The sequence below is a fragment of the Bombina bombina genome, chromosome 2, assembly GCF_027579735.1.
Source record: "Bombina bombina isolate aBomBom1 chromosome 2, aBomBom1.pri, whole genome shotgun sequence".
In the NCBI taxonomy this organism is placed as follows: Eukaryota; Metazoa; Chordata; class Amphibia; order Anura; family Bombinatoridae; genus Bombina; species Bombina bombina.
Window position 1 is genome coordinate 1,136,968,806 of NC_069500.1, and position 19,531 is coordinate 1,136,988,336.

The following is a 19,531-nucleotide window of genomic DNA, read 5'->3' on the forward strand; positions in this document are numbered from 1 at the left end:
CTGCCCTTGTCTGCAAATAATCCTCAACCTGCTCCCTCTACACCTGCCCCTTGCTATTGGCTCACCAGATGTGTGCAGCTAGCTATGGGGCTGACTTTAAAGGGATATTAAACAGTTTTCCTTTGGTAAAAACAAACGTGTTAATTCAAAGTAATCATTTAAAGAAAGATTATGCACACAAAAAACAGCAAAAATGTTTTCTTTAAAAATTAGTACTTTGAATTTCTCACTGCAGCCCATGCCCTTAGTGTTATAAGAGTGGAGACTTTTTTTAAACTTAAAGGGGCAGTAAACTTACAAACTAATGTTATATAATTCTGCACATTATTATTATTTTTTATTATTATTCTTTATTTATAAAGTGCCAACAGATTCCGCAGCACTGCCCATTGGTACAAGGATAACAGTACAATAGACAAACAATACAATGAAAGACAAAATTTTACAGACAAATACAGGGGGAATTGAGGGCCCTATTCCGTGGGAACTTACAGGGGCAACTGTTAGTTAAGTGAAGTTAGTTTGTTAATAAGTCGGGGCGATAAGCTTCCCTGAACAGAAAGGTCTTTAGGGAACGCTTGAAGGAGGAGAGGTTAGGGGCAAGTCTGACAGCTCAAAGAAGTGTGTTCCAGAGGGTTGGTGCCGCACGAGAGAAGCCCTTTAGTCTAGCATGAGAGGAGGTGATGGTAGAGGACGCAAGAAGCAGGTCATTGTTGGATTTTAGGGGGCGGGAAGAGGTATATTTGTTGATGAGTGAGGACAGGTAGGGTGGGCAGCATTGGTGAGGGCTTTGTAGGTCAGGGTGAGAATTTTGAATTTAACTCTGCTGTGAATGGGAAGCCAATGAAGGGACTCACAGAGAGGTGCAGCAGAAACAGAGCGTCGAGAGAGGTGGATTAGCCTGGCAGATGCATTTAGTATGGATTGGAGGGGAGAGAGGGAGGCCAGTTAGTAAGTTGTTACAGTAGTCAAGTCGCAAAATTACCAGGGAGTGGATTAGCTATTTAGTGGTTTCAGCTCTCAGAAACGGACAAATTTTGGAGATATTGCATAGGTGGTTGCGGCAAGATGAAGAGAGCAATTGGATGTGGGAATGAAGGACAGATTTGAGTCAAGTGTGACTCTGAGGCAGCAGACTTGGGGTGATGGCGAGATAGTGGTGCCGCCAACAGTGATGGAAAAATTAGAAACTGGAGTATAGATAGAGGGGGGAATTAGAAGTAGTTCGGTCTTGGACATGTTTATTTTTAGATGGTGAGAGGCCATCCAAGAGGAAATGTCAGATAAGCAGTCACTGATGTGAGAATTGACAGAAGGAGAGAGTGCAGGGGTGGAAAGGTAGATCTGGGTATCATCAACATAGCAGTGATAGCTGAAGCCATAGCCGTTGATAAGTTTACCCAGTGAAGAAGTGTAAATAGAGAAGAGTAGAGGACCCATGACAGAGCCTTGAGGTACTCCAACAGACAGAGGCAATAGAGAGGAGGAGTCACCAGCAAAAGAGACTGAGAAGGATCTGTTAGATAGATAAGAGTGAATCCAGGAGAGGGCAGTGTCACAGAGCCCAAGAAGCCCGAGAAGGGGATGGTCAACAGTGTCAAAGGCAGCAGAGAGGTCAAGTAAGATAAGTATAGAGTAGTAGCCTTTTTTTAGCAGAAAGGAGATCGTTAGTAGCTTTGGTGAGGGCAGTCTCAGTTGAGTGTTGGGGATGGAAGCCAGATTGCAGGGGGTCGAGCAATGAGTTGGAGGACAGGAATTGGGTTAGGCGATCAAAAATTAGTTTTTCAACTAATTTTGAAGCTAGTGGGAGCAGTGATATGGGGCGGTAGTTGGCAGGGGAGTTAGGGTCAAGGGAGGGGTTTTTTAAGGATGGGGGTGGCCTTTGCATGTTTGAAGGAGACAGGAAATGAGCCAGTAGAAAGGGATAGGTTGAATATGTGAGTAAGAGCCGGAGTGAGGGTGGGAGACAGAGGAGGAATTAGATGTGAAGGAATAGGGTCAAGTAGGCAGGTAGTGAGGTGTGAGGAAGACAAAAGGGAAGCCACTTCACTTTCAGTAGTTGGGAGGAGGGTGCAGAGAGTGGCAAAGGGGGGTGACTGGGTGCGAAGTTGGAAGATTGCAGTTTTGTGCTGGGATGTTTCTTTGGATGGCAAGTGTTTTATTGAAAAAGTAGTCCCCAAGCTCTTGAGCACTGAATGCAGATGAGGGGGGTGGTGCAGGTGAGTAGAGGAGAGAGTTGAAAATGGAGAAGAGAGTCTTTTAGGGTTTGAAGAGTGAGTGGATATAAGAGAAGAGAAGTAGGTTTGCTTAGCTAAGCAAAGGGCAGAGGTTTAAGAGTAAAGAATGAACTTATAATGCATGAAATCAGGTTCAGAGTGGGATTTACTCCAGGCACGTTCAGCAGTGCGGGAGCATTTTGTAGGTGGCGTGTTTGTTGGGAGTGCCAGGGCTGGAGCTGACGACGTGGGGCTTTGTGAAGTTGTGGCGGAGCAAGAGTGTCAAATGCAGCAGAGAGAGAGTATTGTTATAGTGGGTTATAGCAAGGTCAGGGCAGGATATCGTGGAAGTGTGAGGGAGGTGTATTTGAATAAGATTGGAGAGTTGGGGAAGGTTCACAGTGTGCAGATTTCTACTGGTGCGGGGGCGAGGGGGGAAAATGGGTTTAGCATCTATATTAGGATTAAAGGTGAGCAGATGGTGGTCTGAGATGGGAAATTGGTGACAGGCAACATCAGAGAGAGCGCAGAGATAGGAGAATACCAGATCAATCGAGTGTCCATCGTGGTGGGTAGGGAATAGGGCGGATTGTGAGAGGCCAAAGGAGTTAGTGAGTGAAAGAAGTTTAGAGGCAGCAGGGGCAGATGGGTTGTCAATAGGGATGTTGAAGTCCCCTAGAATTAGGGTAGGTGTATTTGTAGAGAGAAAGTGAGGAAGCTAGGCAGCAAAGTTGTCAAAAATTGGGAGGTTGGTCCAGGGGGGGGATAGATAACTCCCACTCTGAGATAGAGGGGGAGAACAGGCGAATGCAGTGGACTTCAAAGGAAGAAAAGGAGAGAGATGGAAATGAGCTAGGTACTGATAGGAGCAGGAGGGGGAGAGTAAGATGCCAACACCGCCACCATGTCTCTCACCTGGCCTAGGCGTGTGGCTAAAGTGAAGACCACCATGAGTGAGAGCAGCAATGGAAGCAGTGTCAGTGGAAGATAGCCAGGTTTCAGTAAAGGTTAAAAGGTTGAAACAAACAGGTCGTGAACAGTTTGTAAGTTTGTTACAGACAGAATGAGCATTCCAGAGGGCACAAGAAAAGAAAGGGGATAGGTGCTGTGTGTTAATGGAAATTAGATTGTTGGTATTGCGTGAACTAGAATTTTTGCAGTGAGAGACGGAGCGAGAGTGTAAAAATGTGGTGATTGCTGCAGGGCCAGGGTTAGGAGAGACATCACCAGCAGCAAGCAGTAGTAACAGTGAGAGTGACAGAAGGTGGGAGTGAGACTTGTAGGAGCACGTATGACTAGACACAGGAGAGTTAGAAGGACAAGTGTTTCTAAGGAGACAGAGTAGTTCATGAGAGGACAGCATAGGGGATGAGAGAAGGGAGGGTGAGATATGGATAGTGTGGAGGTTGTTATAGGGACATGCAGTGATTTTTAGGAGAAGGGCAGACAGAGAGAGCAAAAAATACATAGGGAACATTGAGTAGGTATATAGTTATTACGTTTACATATTGCAGAATTATATAACATTAGCTTACCGGCACATTTATACTTTAAAGTATTTCAGAGAAATTGTATTTAAAACCTTCGTTTACCAGAACGCCGCTCCTTGCTCTACTGAGCGGGTCTGGCTTTTACACAGCGCATCGCGGCAACACTGTCTAGTCACAGTGTGCCCGGTTGCGCCATTAAAATTAATGTAGCTCACTCCCACTCTGGTCTAGTAGCGGGAGCAAGCTACATTAATTTTTTTTTAAAATAATTTTTTTATTGAAGGTTTTTTATAATAACAACATAGAAATATGGCATGTAAATATTACATTACATAGCAATGATTGTCTCAACAACAATATTACAATGGAAGGAAACATATAATAACTGTCAAGGTATAATTGAAAACCTCCTTTTATGTTATTTATATATCATAATGAAAGTAGCTATTATTCCGGGCCATCGTGTTAAAACACGTTCTAAAGGAGCACTGTAGCTACTAAGAGGACCCAATTTATTATGAACTTCTCAAGAACTTATGTATCTAGTTCGTCTAGTCTTATATAACAACACCAGAGGCCCAGGATATGTAGCTGCTAAGCCAGTCTGAATACTGGCTCGCTGTTAATTTAGCTTGTCAAGGACTTGAATGCTTGACAACGTTTTAACAGGGCTCATACATAACTAATTTTCTCAATGAGATAATAGTTCCTATAGGCTACGTTAGTATAGGGGTGAAAGGTGTACCTATATGGAGAGCTTAAGACTGCTATATAAACCCCTCCCCTGGGGAAATGCCAACTATAGGCAATGTAGGTAAAAGGAGTAGGGGTATGACCAGCAGGTAATGAATGCCGTCGGGAAAGGGAGGAGAGGGGTCATATGAGAGTCATAAATGGAAATAACATGGCAACTGAAAAATAATACCAACTGTCTTTGCAAGTCCTTAGATAAGATAGTTGTAAATGACTCATGTGATACATACTGCATTCAACCATAGTATGGTTGAGGTTTGGGATATAAAAGAGAAAATAGTCATGAGAACATGTAGGAAAAAATTTATACTATTACCCCTGTTTTCAAACTATACTAGAATTATCTATTACTTAATTACCGTAGGGGTGACTTTGGGATACACTAAGCTAAGCTACTGTTATTAAGGTGTTAAAAAAAAAAAAAAAAAAGACAGAAGGTTCGGGATTCGGTGTGGTTCGCTTGCTTATTTAGAGAAAGAAATACACACAGGGCCTACACAATGAGAGAAATCGTACATCTGCAAGCTGGCCAGTGCGGTAACCAGATAGGAGCTAAGTTCTGGGAAGTCATCAGTGATGAACATGGCATTGATCCAACAGGAAGCTACCATGGAGATAGTGACCTGCAGCTTGAAAGGATTAGTGTATACTACAATGAGGCATCAGGTGGGAAGTATGTTCCAAGAGCTATTCTTGTGGACTTAGAGCCAGGAACCATGGACTCTGTCCGCTCAGGCCCCTTCGGACAGATCTTCCGACCAGATAACTTTGTTTTTGGCCAGAGTGGTGCTGGAAACAATTGGGCTAAAGGTCACTATACTGAGGGAGCAGAACTGGTAGACTCTGTCATGGATGTGGTGAGAAAGGAATCTGAAAGTTGTGACTGTCTGCAGGGCTTTCAACTCACTCATTCACTGGGTGGGGGAACAGGCTCTGGCATGGGAACTCTGCTTATTAGCAAAATCAGGGAAGAGTACCCAGATCGCATTATGAACACCTTCAGTGTAGTACCATCCCCTAAGGTATCTGATACAGTGGTTGAACCATATAATGCAACACTCTCTGTGCACCAGCTGGTGGAGAACACTGATGAAACCTTCTGCATAGACTACGAGGCCCTGTATGACATCTGCTTCCGCACACTTAAATTGACCACCCCAACCTATGGCGACCTTAACCACTTAGTCAGTGCCACAATGAGTGGTGTCACTACTTGCCTCCGTTTCCCAGGGCAAATCAATGCTGATCTTTGCAAGCTAGCAGTCAACATGGTCCCATTCCCACGTCTTCACTTCTTCATGCCAGGATTTGCTCAACTAACCAGCCGTGGCAGCCAGCAATACCGCTCCCTAACTGTGCCAGAGCTTACCCAACAGATGTTTGATTCAAAGAATATGATGGCTGCCTGCGATCCACGTCATGGGCGCTATCTTACTGTTGCTGCTATTTTCAGAGGACGCATGTCCATGAAGGAGGTAGATGAGCAGATGATGAATGTCCAGAACAAGAACAGCAGCTACTTTGTGGAGTGGATCCCAAACAATGTCAAGACTGCTGTGTGTGATATTCCTCCCCGTGGCCTCAAGATGTCAGCAACATTCATTGGGAACAGCACAGCCATCCAGGAGCTGTTCAAGCGTATCTCTGAACAGTTCACAGCCATGTTCCGCCGAAAGGCCTTCCTGCATTGGTACACAGGAGAGGGAATGGACGAGATGGAATTCACAGATGCAGAGAGCAACATTAATGACCTGGTGTCAGAATACCAGCAATACCAGGATGCCACAGCAGAAGAGGGAGAATTTGAAGAGGATGCAGAGGAAGAAATTGCTTGATTTTCCAGATGTCAATTTAACCCTTCCATCGTAATTTAACCCCACCCTTTCTCCTGTAACACATCTAAGTCACGGAATAGGAATACAGAATAGGAAAACATGAGACTAAATGGTATTCTCAGCCTCTGATCTCAAATAATGACCAAGAGAAATGCCTTCAAGCTAGCTTCATAATTCTCCTTCACTGCACAGGTTTCCCACTTGCATCCAAGAGCAGCTGTTTTCAAATTTGGATCGTGTCTGAATCCAAAAAAAATTGTTAAATCATGCAAATGTGAAGTCAGTAACAAATGTATACTTTAATAAATTCATCACAGAAGTTAAGATTGTTATACCTTGTAACTGTCACACAATATTAAGTGTTTATGGTTTCTAAGTTTAATAGTTTGATCATATTTATATTAAAAGGTATTTACTATTAATACAGTATGGTTTTTATCTTCTGTCTAGGTGTCCCCATTTAAACTACCTATTTTAGTAGAGACCTCCAGTGGAAGGTACCACATACTAGGCAGACTTTACTTTATGGATATCTTGAGGGAACACTAAATTATAGTACATTCTTTTCTTACCACTTGCATCCACTTAAAAGGATGCTCTTCAAACTGTATCCCTGCCCATTTCGAGGCTCCTCTTCCTATACAGACACTGCTGTTTATCCTCCCATAGCCCATTTGTCCTTTGTGACCTAGCACTGGAGGGGTTAATAGTACTTCCCAAGTCACATTGCTAACAATGTTTTGTGTCATCAGGGTACAAGCTTGTGCATGACTAGCCCTCATATTTTTTTTACTTGACTCCTAAAGCTGAGTCATCTACATATCACTCAGCAACTAATGAAACCAAAATTGGTATCCATATTGGCAGTCTGGCTTGCCCTGTTACATAAGGAGGGTGGAATTTCAGCTGTGGCTTTTTACAAAGGAACACAAGGTACAACTAGGTCTCCTTTGGAAAACTGCCTCCTGTCATTGCATTTTCTTTACCTTTTTGTTGTGTATAGTTTGGTTCTGTGACATACATGTGTGATTGTGAAGTTGTGACCTAAAACATTGGACCCATTGTACACGATGGAAGCACTTACCAAGCAATGTTATCATGTCTGGATACTACTGAATAAAAGCTTGTGCTCAAAAAAACAAAAAAACAAAAAAAAACTAGTAGGTAAAACAAGAAACAGTTAACTATTGAGTGCTGTTAGTAGGTAGAGGAAACACAGTGATATTCTGAACCTTAGCTATTAAGCAAGTAATTCGTGATGATATAGCTAATAAAGGACAATGATAACTACATCCAACATAATATAACAAGACAGAATAGGTAATAGCAATGCACATTCTCAGTATATGAAAAACATTTGGATTGAGTTTATAGGTTAGCAATGACTAGATCTTGTTGACATCAATGTCTCAGGTTTTACATGAGAGGGGTGGGTTGAAGGAATGATCTCCTAGTAGCGATCAGAAAGGAGTAATAATGACTCTTAAATTCTCAAAGGTCTGAGGGGCAAACCAGGGTTGAACCTGCTCACTATGTTTAATTTGCCATTTGTTACTCAAGTTTCCATAAGTCATAGGAATCCGTAAAGTTTTCAAGAGCTTAGCTGCAAACAGGGAGTTTAAACACATCAAGGAGAAGGCACACCTGTATATCTAATATAAAGTGTAATGAAGTTCATCGGTAGCTCTAGCTTGCACAATGCTTGTATAATAGAAACTAATCCTTAATCCTCGTGTGAGAATGGGTCTAGCAAGAGTAGACATACATTAATAGTGCTATAGGGGAGTTTCCCTACATGTACAGAAAAGGAGTCCTACCAAAAGCTCGGTATCACACATGAGCTATTTTACAAATGGCTATGACTGTAACAAAAAATATATAACTAAAATTGGGGTAGATTGCGAGTAGGTCTACCCTTACACATTTATGGGGTCAATGTAACCAATTTAAATATAAAATGAAGGTGAACCTGCAAAAGCAAACAAAGAACAATAAACTGGCTTGAGCATATTTCTGCATACTACCAAGAATACATAATATACGGGAGGCTGACCTTAAGTAGTTTTTCACCACATCTTATTAAGAAAACCTTAGGTGTATCAGATATACATTAGAGCCCATCCCCAAAGGGGAAAATGCTGCTATTTAACATCCCATACATCTATCTCTCCTTATGAGTAAAGCAAAACTTTAAGTTAGGTGGACAGGAAAAATAAAAAAACGTAACATAAAAACATTTTCTTAGAACTAGGGTTCCCATTTTCTAAACATAAGCGGAGATCTCAACTGAGAAGACAGGCATAGTGGCAAGTGGACAACATAATTGGAACATCTGAAAAGAGTGCCAGTAAAGAAATACACATGTACTATATAAGAGGCTAGTAAGGAAGAAAAAATGAGAAAATGTGTGCTGAAATACATAATACATTTTGCTATAATAAGCCAAATGTATTATCTAAGATAAGTGTCCATAGATACTAATTATAGGAGCAGTTAACAGCTTATTATTAGGCAGCTTATGAGGATCTAGAGGACCCACCATACGCAAACAATGAGACTCTAGGTGAAATAGTAGAGAACTCACTCAACCAAAGGGGATGGTCACTATAGAAAAGACTGGTGAACATAAGTGGACTAATGACCTGGGACATAGACATTAAATACTGTACTTAACGTGTCCACAAAAGTTATTGTCCTGAATCAGATATGTCCCTTGTAGCGAGTAGTCCTCTTGCTGCTGGGTTTAGTGGGCCAGCAGATCCGGCATTACTATGTACTTTATTTCAACTGTCCTGCCAAATAGTGTAGTATACTGCAAAAATAATGGTATGTCTCAGGCTGTCGTCCCGTCATCATCAAGTAAAATTACCCTATTTATGCTATTCTTAGAAGAGAGAGTAAAACAAGATTTTGGGTCATGAAAAACGTAGATAACAGAATCTCATAAAGTCAACCTTTACCAATTAGCCGACTCTGACTCTATCAGCCCATCTGTAGGGGCGTCTCAGGAATGAAAGTCTCCAGCATCGCAGGTGATGAAAAGAGAGCCGCTTGTAGAATGATCCTGCATGCGGTAGGCCTGGGCTCCCCGTCGTGACTACTAATGTGCACTTCTCTACCGGAAGTGGTGGGTGTTTTGTGACTGCCGTGTCTTCTATACTCTCCCCAGCTCCTGCAGCTGGCTGATACTGTGGGGAAGGTGGAGCACGATCTGGTTCTCTAGCATTTACCTCAGGATTAGTGTGTGCCAACCACTGTTGCAACCCACGGTCAGTATTAGGCTCCGGTTTTGCTTCAGGTAGGTCTGCAGGTAATTCTTGGGAGATGTCTTGACTGGAGTTTACCCTAACAGGGCAGCTGGAAAAAGACCTCAGGGTATGTATAATATCCGCCCGTTGGAGGTCCAAGCAGGAGCTAAGCTCAGCTAAGATGCGGGTCAGATACATTCTTTCCCCCTATCCTCCGCAGCTTGATTTACCAATGTCCCACTGAGGATTATCTTATCAGGTTGAAGTGCTGCCTGTCGGTTTGAAGATTCTTTATATCTGTGCAGCAATCATCCGTTTCTGTTACAGGTGTGTTTTAGGCCCCAATATTTATGTATAGTGGTATGTGTGCATAGTTCCGGTACTCACACCATGCTGTCTTTCGTAAAGAATCTCCTGCTTTGTAGTCGTATAGGCATTCCTGTACAAGTATTCGCTGTGCGGCCTCAGGCTGTAAAAAATATTATCAAGCCAGTCTCTACAGCTTCTGTGTACCTCCATTCCAATATGGCGCCTGTTGTTCTGCTCTGTCCGATGTGAGTCCCCGAGCTACATTAATTTAATGGCGCGACAGGGCACACAGTGTTGCCCCGATGCGCTGTGTAAAAACCAGACCCGCTCAGTAGAGCAAGGAGCGAGGTTCTGGTAAAAGGAGGTTTTAGATACAATTTCTCTGAAATACTTTAAAGTATAAATGTGCCGAATTACATAACATTAGTTTGTAAGTTTATTGCCCCTTTAAGTTTTATTCTGTCAGTCTTGAGCATGAGCAAATTTGACTCCCTGATTATCAAGTCTATTCACTTAATACTAAACCAAATCTGGAAGATTTATGTCATCATGCTAGATAAGCTTCCTGTAGAGAACACTGCCTTCTCATAGGGCTGTGACAGGAAGTCATGGATACTGCACAAATGACTTTTAAAAAATAAAAATAAAAGGTAAAATCCATTTAAATAGGTGAATAATACATCAATGCTTTATACAAGCCACTCTTTAGTGCTTTTTTATTACAACAATGAAAGACTGTCTAATGTCCCTTAATTTATGTGTCTATTCCATATGCATGGGGTTAAACACAGTTATATTCAAGCAATAATAAAATCTTCTAACATAGAATATTTTGTTTTTGCACTTAAAACAATTTTTTATTGACTTTAAAAATATAGTCAGTTTAAAAGTATTTAATTGGCGGGAATACATTAAAAAGGAAGGTATTTTGCATTGCAATAGCTTTATTTATCAATATAATGTCTGACAAGTGTATGTCATAAATCTTTAGTGCCTGACTTTGCTCTACAGTTGGTTGGATTTAGCAAATCAGACTAAACTCTGTTGCAAGTCAGTTATTTTGTGGATAGCTGACTTGCTAATAAAAAGTTGTCAATATAAAAATAAAAAGGCAAAAAAAAAGAAGTTTGTTATGCTAGTTAGGTTTATTAAAAATGTTAAGCTAATTTGAATTCAGAAAATAACCAATCTGAATATTTGTCAGCTAAATGAGACTAAGGGGTAGATTTACCAAAGGTCGAGCGGACATGATTCACTGTAGCGAATCATGTCTGCTCAACCTCACTAAATGCCGACAGCAAACACTGTCAGCATTTAACATTGCACAGGCATTTCTGGTGAAATGCTTGCGCAATGCCATCCCCTGGTCACTCGCGGCCAATCAGCCACTAGCAGGGGCCATCAATCATCCTAATTTTATCGTATCAGGATGATTTCAGTCCGCCACCTAAAAGGTGACGCAGAAGTTAAGGAGCAGCTGTCTTGCGACCGCTGCTTTTTAACTTCCATTATTGGTGATCCAGAAACGATAGGGCATTGATGCAGCATCTGCTGCTTAATAAATAGACCCCTACATTTGGTCACATTAGGTCAGTAGCCCCACAGTGAATAGACCACATTGTTAATGACACATATCCATGAATTGCTAATCCACATGAGGAAATGGAGGTGAGCCAATCAAGAGCGGTATATTTAGGTATCTTCCAATCAAATAATGTATCTGTAGTGACACACTTAAGCGCTAGCTATGTGTTTGACCTCTAAGGTGTAGCACATTGTGTGAGAAGAGAATACATTTAAACAAAGTATCATTTATAAAGAGAGCTTTAGGTTTACACTAGATTGTCACTTTATTGGTTTTCAGAAATAGATTCTAAAACTCAAAACAGGGAATTATTATAAAATCCCTGATTTGCCCAAAGCTTGTATAGTCAAATAACAAAATAAGTTAAAAGAGAATAAACAGAAGATAATTTAGATGCCAGGTGGCAGCTTTTGCTGTAATATTACACTAAGCATTAGACGTAAAAGTATAAATGTTGACTTTTGCAATGTACATAATACCTTTATTGTTATTCAAAGCGTTTACATTGTCTGAATTACAAAATCAAATAAACATATTTCTTTCCTAGTAAATGCAGATCAGTTCTGCACCACTGTCATTCTTCATATTCCAAAGTCTACCAGCTGCCACTTACAGTGATTTTGACTGTCAGAAACGTTTATGCAATGTGCTGTAGCTAACTGTATTTGGATTCAAAGTTTTTTTCCAATTTATGTGGCCAAACAATAAAACAATAAACCTGCAGACAGAATTTATCAAACATTGTTAAAGTGAAGAAAGGATCTAAAGTTATTAATCTATCTGCTTTATCTATAACCTCATTCAACATCTGATTTAGAACTAATTAAAGGGACACTGAACCCAAATTTTTTCTTTTGTGATTGAGATAGAGCATGCAATTTTAAGCAACTTTCTAATTGACTCCTATTATCAAATTGTCTTCATTCTCTTGGTATCTTTATTTGAAATGCAAGAATGTAAGTTTAGTTGCTGGCCCATTTTTGGTGAACAAACTGGGTTGTTCTTGCTGATAGGTGAATAAATTCACCCACCAATAAACAAGTGCTTTCCATGGTTCTGAACAAAAAAATAGATTTGATGCCTTCTTTTTCAAATAAAGATAGCAAGAGAACCAATATAAATTGATAATAGGTGTAAATTAGAAAGTTGCTTAAAATTGCATGCTCTATCTGAATCACAAAAGAAAAAAAAAATTGGGTTCAGTGTCCCTTTAAGAATACATTTTAGGCAAAAAAAGCATACCCTTGTAGTCTCAGGGGAAGCAATGCACTGGGAGCTAGCTGGTGGTTAGTGGCTATGAACATATGCCTCTTTTTATTGGCTCACCAGATGTGTACTGCTCTGATGCTTTAATCTATTCACTTAACTCTTTGTAGGGTATATGCAAAAGATAGTGCAATAAAATAATGCTCTAACACATTCAGGTATTTTCTTTTTGAAGTTTCTGGAATGTGTAAAGGGAGCATGCAATTTTAAGCAACTTTCTCATTCACTCCTATTATACAATTGTCTTCATTCTCTTGCTATCTTTATTTGAAAAATCCACCAATCAGCAGTTGCCACCCAGGTGCTGAACCACAAATTGTCCGCCTCCTATGCAAATAAAGATAGCAAGAGAAGAAAGAAAAATGTATAATAGGAGTTAATTAGAAAGTTGCTTAAAATTGCATGCTCTATCTGAATGATAAAAGAAAAAATTGAGTTTGGTGTCCCTTTAAGTAATAGATTTGTGAATTAAAGGGACAGTCAACTCAAATGATGTTATTGTTTTAAAAGTTAAATAATCCCTTTATTAACCATTCCCCACTTTTGCACAGAAAACATGGTTATATTAATACACTTTTTACCTCTGCAATTACCTTGTTTCTAAGCATCTTCTGACTGCCCCCTGATCACATGACTTTTTTGACTTGCATTCAAGCCAATTAGTGCTGTGTTGGTAGAATCCATGGGCGTCAACACAATGTTATCTATATGGCTCACATGATCTAGCTTCCCCTGATGTAAAAAGCAAATACAAAAGCATGTGATCATGGGACTTAGAAATATAGAGGTTTAAAGATTATAAAGTATGTTAATATAACCATGTTGGTTGTGCAAAGCTGGGGAATGGGTAATAAAGGCATTATTTATCTTTTTAAACAATAACAATGTTTGTGTTGACCGTCCCTTTACATTAAAACTAACAATAAATACATATTTATTGGTTATTGGCCATTAGATACATTTTCAACAGCTGTATTTGAAAAAAGAACAGGTTGATCAAATACAGGAAAACTTTTAAACTTTAATACACTCTAAAATACCTCCTTTTTGATGGAACAAATAGAATAATAATACAATATTATTCTAAATGAGTTATAGCCCCTTTCCCAAGCATGTTAGAAAGAAGGTGTTCATTTGTCTTGATCATTAAATGGCCATTATAGTCCAACAATGACAAATGACAAGCTCTTATTCATTAGATCAGTGATTTTTAACCTTTTTTTTGCCGTGGCACACTTTTTTACATTTAAAAATCCTGTGGCACACCACCATCCCAAAATTTAAAAAAAATCACACATTGTAGCCTAATACAGCATATATATATACACATACACACAAACACACACATACTGTATGTATTGTGCTGTTATGCCATGCCTCCTACAAACTACCCCTGCACTGGGAGTAAAAAACAAGCAAAGTTTGAAAAATATGTCACACTGTTGTCAGTCTGCCGTGGCACACCTGAGGATCTCTCACGGCACACTAGTGTGCCACGGCACACTGGTTGAAAAACACTGCATTAGATCATGCAATTTTAAGACTATGGACCCTAGACTACGGTAATTGGCTCTTGTTGTATTATGTATGGTAAAACTTGGTGATTATTGTTTACCAAATATCTTTTTAACCGTGGAGATCGGGGCGGCCAGCGCCTTTGACAAAGCATGGGCGAAACACGTGCCAGGCATTCACACCGCTACTCCCTTATAATTGATTGTGTTACTAGAAGTATAATATATGGAGTTTGATTAATTTTTACTTTATATAAAATTATTTCTTTGTGACCTCTTAGTTATTTTTTTAGAAGATGCAGCACGGGGATACACAAGGGGTAAATAGACCTATGCTGGCAATCATCTAGATATTTGGAGGGAACTTTTGTGTACAAATGGCAATGGGGATAATCACCCAGTTTGTGCTGATCTTATAATTTTTTTCTAGATTAGGTCACTATACTTCTAACTTAATTGTGTTCTGGATTTATTAGTAATCCTTTTGGCAGCTTGATTATGTGTTTTTTACTTATGTTTTAACTGTTTGTTGTTTTGAATCATAATGTTTTAACTTGTGTAGACTTCCCCTTTTCCCATTCTTTATAATTATGTTAGTGCACCCAGTAGCGTATGGGCTTTAGTGTGCCGTATTAATGCTCCTTTCTTTCTCTCCCTATTTGTTATTCTGCATTAGGCACTGCCCCTCTGTGGAGCTTCTCACTTAGGGGAATTAGTGGGTGTCTTATTACTTTATTATCCTAGCATTAGTCTAGGATTTTTTTTTTTAACTACTGTGTGTTTAACCCCTGCAAAGATGTTGTGATATTTGAAAAAAAAAATAAATGTTGGGGGCACTTTAGGACGTGCATAAAAAGCTTACTTCTAGCGGAGTTAACGCGTGAGCAGAAGTGATAAAAAGTGCTCCTCGCCTAATCTTACATCACAGCTGCACAGGCTACTATTTTTTTCTTTTAGACCAGCAAATATATATGAATTATTTAAATATAGGTTGTGTTGTTTTGAAGGGCATGGTCATCTAATATACAATAGCTTTAGTTTTTAGCTGACACTTCATAACTAATTATATATTCATTTTATATTCATAGTAACATCTTTAGTTTCTAGCAGATGTTACATTAATAATTAATTATGCAAATTGCTATGTAACAAAGATGTGCATTTGAAGGATGTTGCATGACCTTATCTATATATATGAGCAGAGAACTCTGGGAGTTCTAAAATCCTTTGAGTGTCCTGTATATAAATCTCTAATTAAAGGTGACGACAGTCTGTAGCCCCCCTTGTTCTAGTCACACAATATTACTGTGTGTTGCTACGTTTTGATATGAATAAGAATAATGTTTTCATATATGAAGAAATATTATATATAATGCATATAATTATATATTTTGTTATTATTGTACATTATTCACTAAACTGCAGATGATATGGTTCAAGCAAACTTAAATACTAAGGGTCCGAATAATCAAGCTCTGAATGGAGCCTGTCTAAAGACCGCTGCTCCATAATTTGTCCGTCTGCTCTGAGGCTGCGGACATTAATCCGCCCGATCCTATACGATCGGGCTGATTGACACCCCCTGCTAGCGGCCGCAAATCTGCAGGGGGCAGCATTGCACAAGCAGTTTACAAGAACTGCTTGTGCACTGATAAATGCCAACAGCGTATGCTGTCGGCATTTATCGATGTGTGACATACATGATATCCTACATCGTATCATGTCCACTCGCACTTTAATAAATCTGCCCCAAAGGCTAAGGTATGTGCTGGTGGTAGAGTTAGTATGGTGCAGAAGTGCAGTCAGTATAGTGCAAGGCTGGAGTCGTGTTTTAGGACAGATGCTAGGCAGGCATGGAGAGGGGTAAGGGTAGCCTGGATTGGAGTCAGTATAATACAAGGGGTGGGGTTTGTGTGGTGCATAGGCAAAGTCAGAGGAGTAGCAAGGAAGCTCTGGTGAGGAATTAGGGCTGCCTTGACATGGAGTCATAATGATACAAGGATGGAGTCAGTGTATGCCAGAAGAGTGGATAGGCAAGCCTGATGAGTATTTGGGCTGACTAGGAGCAGTGGCAGTATGAGTATGACACAAGGGTGATGTCATTATGGTGCATAGAAGGAGTTCAGCTGTCCATGGTGATGCCTAGGTAGTCCTGGGGAGAGGCAGTCTGAGAATAGAATACATATGCTGCAAAGGTAGTCAGTGTGATATACAGGAGGAGGGAATTAGAAGGGTGTGGCAGAGCAGGCCTGTAGAGGTGTTGTGGTTTTTCTGGAGGTGGTTTATTAATTCCCTCGTTTTATCTTTTAAACCTGAGACATAATTATGTTAGACCTCCTAAACCTTATCAGTTCTGCTAAATGTCATTTGGGAGCTCTGAATTGTGGTGATCGCTACAGTCATTGGGTTATTTGAGGTGCCAAACATGATATTGCACAATGTTCTTGCTCTCTCTAGCATTATATTACTTGTAAATCACAACATCTTTGTTTTACATAGACCACCAGGTACAGATATTTTGCCTGTCTCCCAATGACATTATGGGATACGAAACCCAAACATTTTCTCTTGTGATTCAAAGACAGCATACAATTGTAAAAAAGTTTTCAGTTTACTCCGATTGTTACATTTGCTTTATTCCCTTTGTTGAAGAGATACCTAGGTATATCGGTAAAGCATGTTAGGAAAACAGAATTTATGCTTACCTGATAAATTACTTTCTCCAACGGTGTGTCCGGTCCACGGCGTCATCCTTACTTGTGGGATATTCTCTTCCCCAACAGGAAATGGCAAAGAGTCCCAGCAAAGCTGGTCACATGATCCCTCCTAGGCTCCGCCCACCCCAGTCATTCGACCGACGGACAGGAGGAAATATATATAGGAGAAACCATATGATACCGTGGTGACTGTAGTTAGAGAAAATAATTCATCAGACCTGATTAAAAAACCAGGGCGGGCCGTGGGCCGGACACACCGTTGGAGAAAGTAATTTATCAGGTAAGCATAAATTCTGTTTTCTCCAACATTGGTGTGTCCGGTCCACGGCGTCATCCTTACTTGTGGGAACCAATACCAAAGCTTTAGGACACGGATGAAGGGAGGGAGCAAATCAGGTCACCTAAATGGAAGGCACCATGGCTTGCAAAACCTTTCTCCCAAAAATAGCCTCCGAAGAAGCAAAAGTATCAAATTTGTAAAATTTGGCAAAAGTGTGCAGTGAAGACCAAGTCGCTGCCTTACATATCTGGTCAACAGAAGCCTCGTTCTTGAAGGCCCATGTGGAAGCCACAGCCCTAGTGGAGTGAGCTGTGATTCTTTCAGGAGGCTGCCGTCCGGCAGTCTCATAAGCCAATCGGATAATGCTTTTAAGCCAAAAGGAAAGAGAGGTAGAAGTCGCTTTTTGACCTCTCCTTTTACCAGAATAAACAACAAACAAGGAAGATGTTTGTCTGAAATCTTTAGTAGCCTCTAAATAGAATTTTAGAGCACGGACTACGTCCAAATTGTGTAACAAACGTTCCTTCTTTGAAACTGGATTCGGACACAAAGAAGGTACAACTATCTCCTGGTTAATATTTTTGTTGGAAACAACTTTCGGAAGAAAACCAGGCTTAGTACGCAAAACCACCTTATCTGCATGGAACACCAGATAGGGCGGAGAACACTGCAGAGCAGATAACTCTGAAACTCTTCTAGCAGAAGAAATTGCAACCAAAAACAAAACTTTCCAAGATAGTAACTTAATATCTACGGAATGTAAGGGTTCAAACGGAACCCCTTGAAGAACTGAAAGAACTAGATTTAGACTCCAGGGAGGAGTCAAAGGTCTGTAAACAAGCTTGATCCTAACCAGAGCCTGAACAAATGCTTGAACATCTGGCATGGCTGCCAGTCTTTTGTGAAGTAAAACAGATAAAGCAGAGATCTGTCCCTTTAGAGAACTTGCAGATAATCCTTTCTCCAAACCTTCTTGTAGAAAGGATAGAATCTTAGGAATTCTTATCTTGTTCCATGGGAATCCTTTAGATTCACACCAACAGATATATTTTTTCCATATTTTATGGTAAATTTTTCTAGTTACAGGCTTTCTAGCCTGAATCAGAGTATCTATTACAGAATCTGAAAACCCACGCTTTGATAAAATCAAGCGTTCAATCTCCAAGCCGTCAGTTGGAGGGAAACCAGATTCGGATGTTCGAATGGACCCTGAATAAGAAGGTCTTGTCTCAAAGGTAGCTTCCATGGTGGAGCTGATGACATATTCACCAGGTCTGCATACCAAGTCCTGCGTGGCCACGCAGGAGCTATCAAGATCACCAAGGCCCTCTCCTGATTGATCCTGGCTACCAGCCTGGGGATGAGAGGAAACGGTGGGAATACATAAGCTAGGTTGAAGGTTCAAGGTGCTACTAGTGCATCTACTAGAGTCGCCTTGGGATCCCTGGATCTGGACCCGTAGCAAGGAACCTTGAAGTTCTGACGAGACGCCATCAGATCCATGTCTGGAATGCCCCATAATTGAGTTATTTGGGCAAAGATTTCCGGATGGAGTTCCCACTCCCCCGGATGGAATGTCTGACGACTCAGAAAATCCGCTTCCCAATTTTCCACTCCTGGGATGTGGATCGCAGACAAGTGGCAGGAGTGATCCTCCGCCCATTGAATTATCTTGGTCACTTCTTTCATCGCCAGGGAACTCCTTGTTCCCCCCTGATGATTGATATATGCAACGGTCGTCATGTTGTCTGACTGAAACCTTATGAATTTGGCCTTTGCTAGTTGAGGCCAAGCTCTGAGAGCATTGAATATCGCTCTCAGTTCCAGAATGTTTATCGGGAGAAGAGACTCTTCCCGAGACCATAGACCCTGAGCTTTCAGGGATTCCCAGACCGCGCCCCAGCCCACTAGGCTGGCGTCGGTCGTGACAATGACCCACTCTGGTCTGCGGAAGCTCATTCCCTGTGACAGATTGTCCAGGGTCAGCCACCAACGGAGTGAATCTCTGGTCTTTTGATCTACTTGAATCGTCGGAGACAAGTCTGTATAATCCCCATTCCACTGTCTGAGCATGCACAGTTGTAATGGTCTTAGATGAATTTGTGCAAAAGGAACTATGTCCATTGTTGCAACCATCAATCCTATTACTTCCATGCACTGCGCTATGGAAGGACGAGGAACAGAATGAAGTACTTGACAAGAGCTTAGAAGTTTTGATTTTCTGACCTCTGTCAGAAAAATCCTCATTTCTAAGGAATCTATTATTGTTCCCAAGAAGGGAACTCTTGTTGACGGGGACAGAGAACTTTTTTCTTTGT

At 40.7% G+C, this 19,531-nt stretch overlaps 2 protein-coding genes across 2 annotated transcripts in view; both read left to right on the forward strand.

Annotated features, from left to right (window-relative positions):
* The window catches only part of CPE (carboxypeptidase E), a 249,223-nt gene that overhangs the window by 20,343 nt on the left and 209,349 nt on the right, over positions 1-19,531 (forward strand). The gene's annotated exons all lie outside the window — the stretch shown is intronic.
* LOC128650112 (tubulin beta-4B chain-like) lies at positions 4,895-6,374 on the forward strand. The gene has a single exon (XM_053703803.1). The coding sequence runs from the start codon at positions 4,960-4,962 to the stop codon at positions 6,292-6,294; it is 1,335 nt and encodes a 444-aa protein (XP_053559778.1). The 5' UTR covers positions 4,895-4,959; the 3' UTR covers positions 6,295-6,374.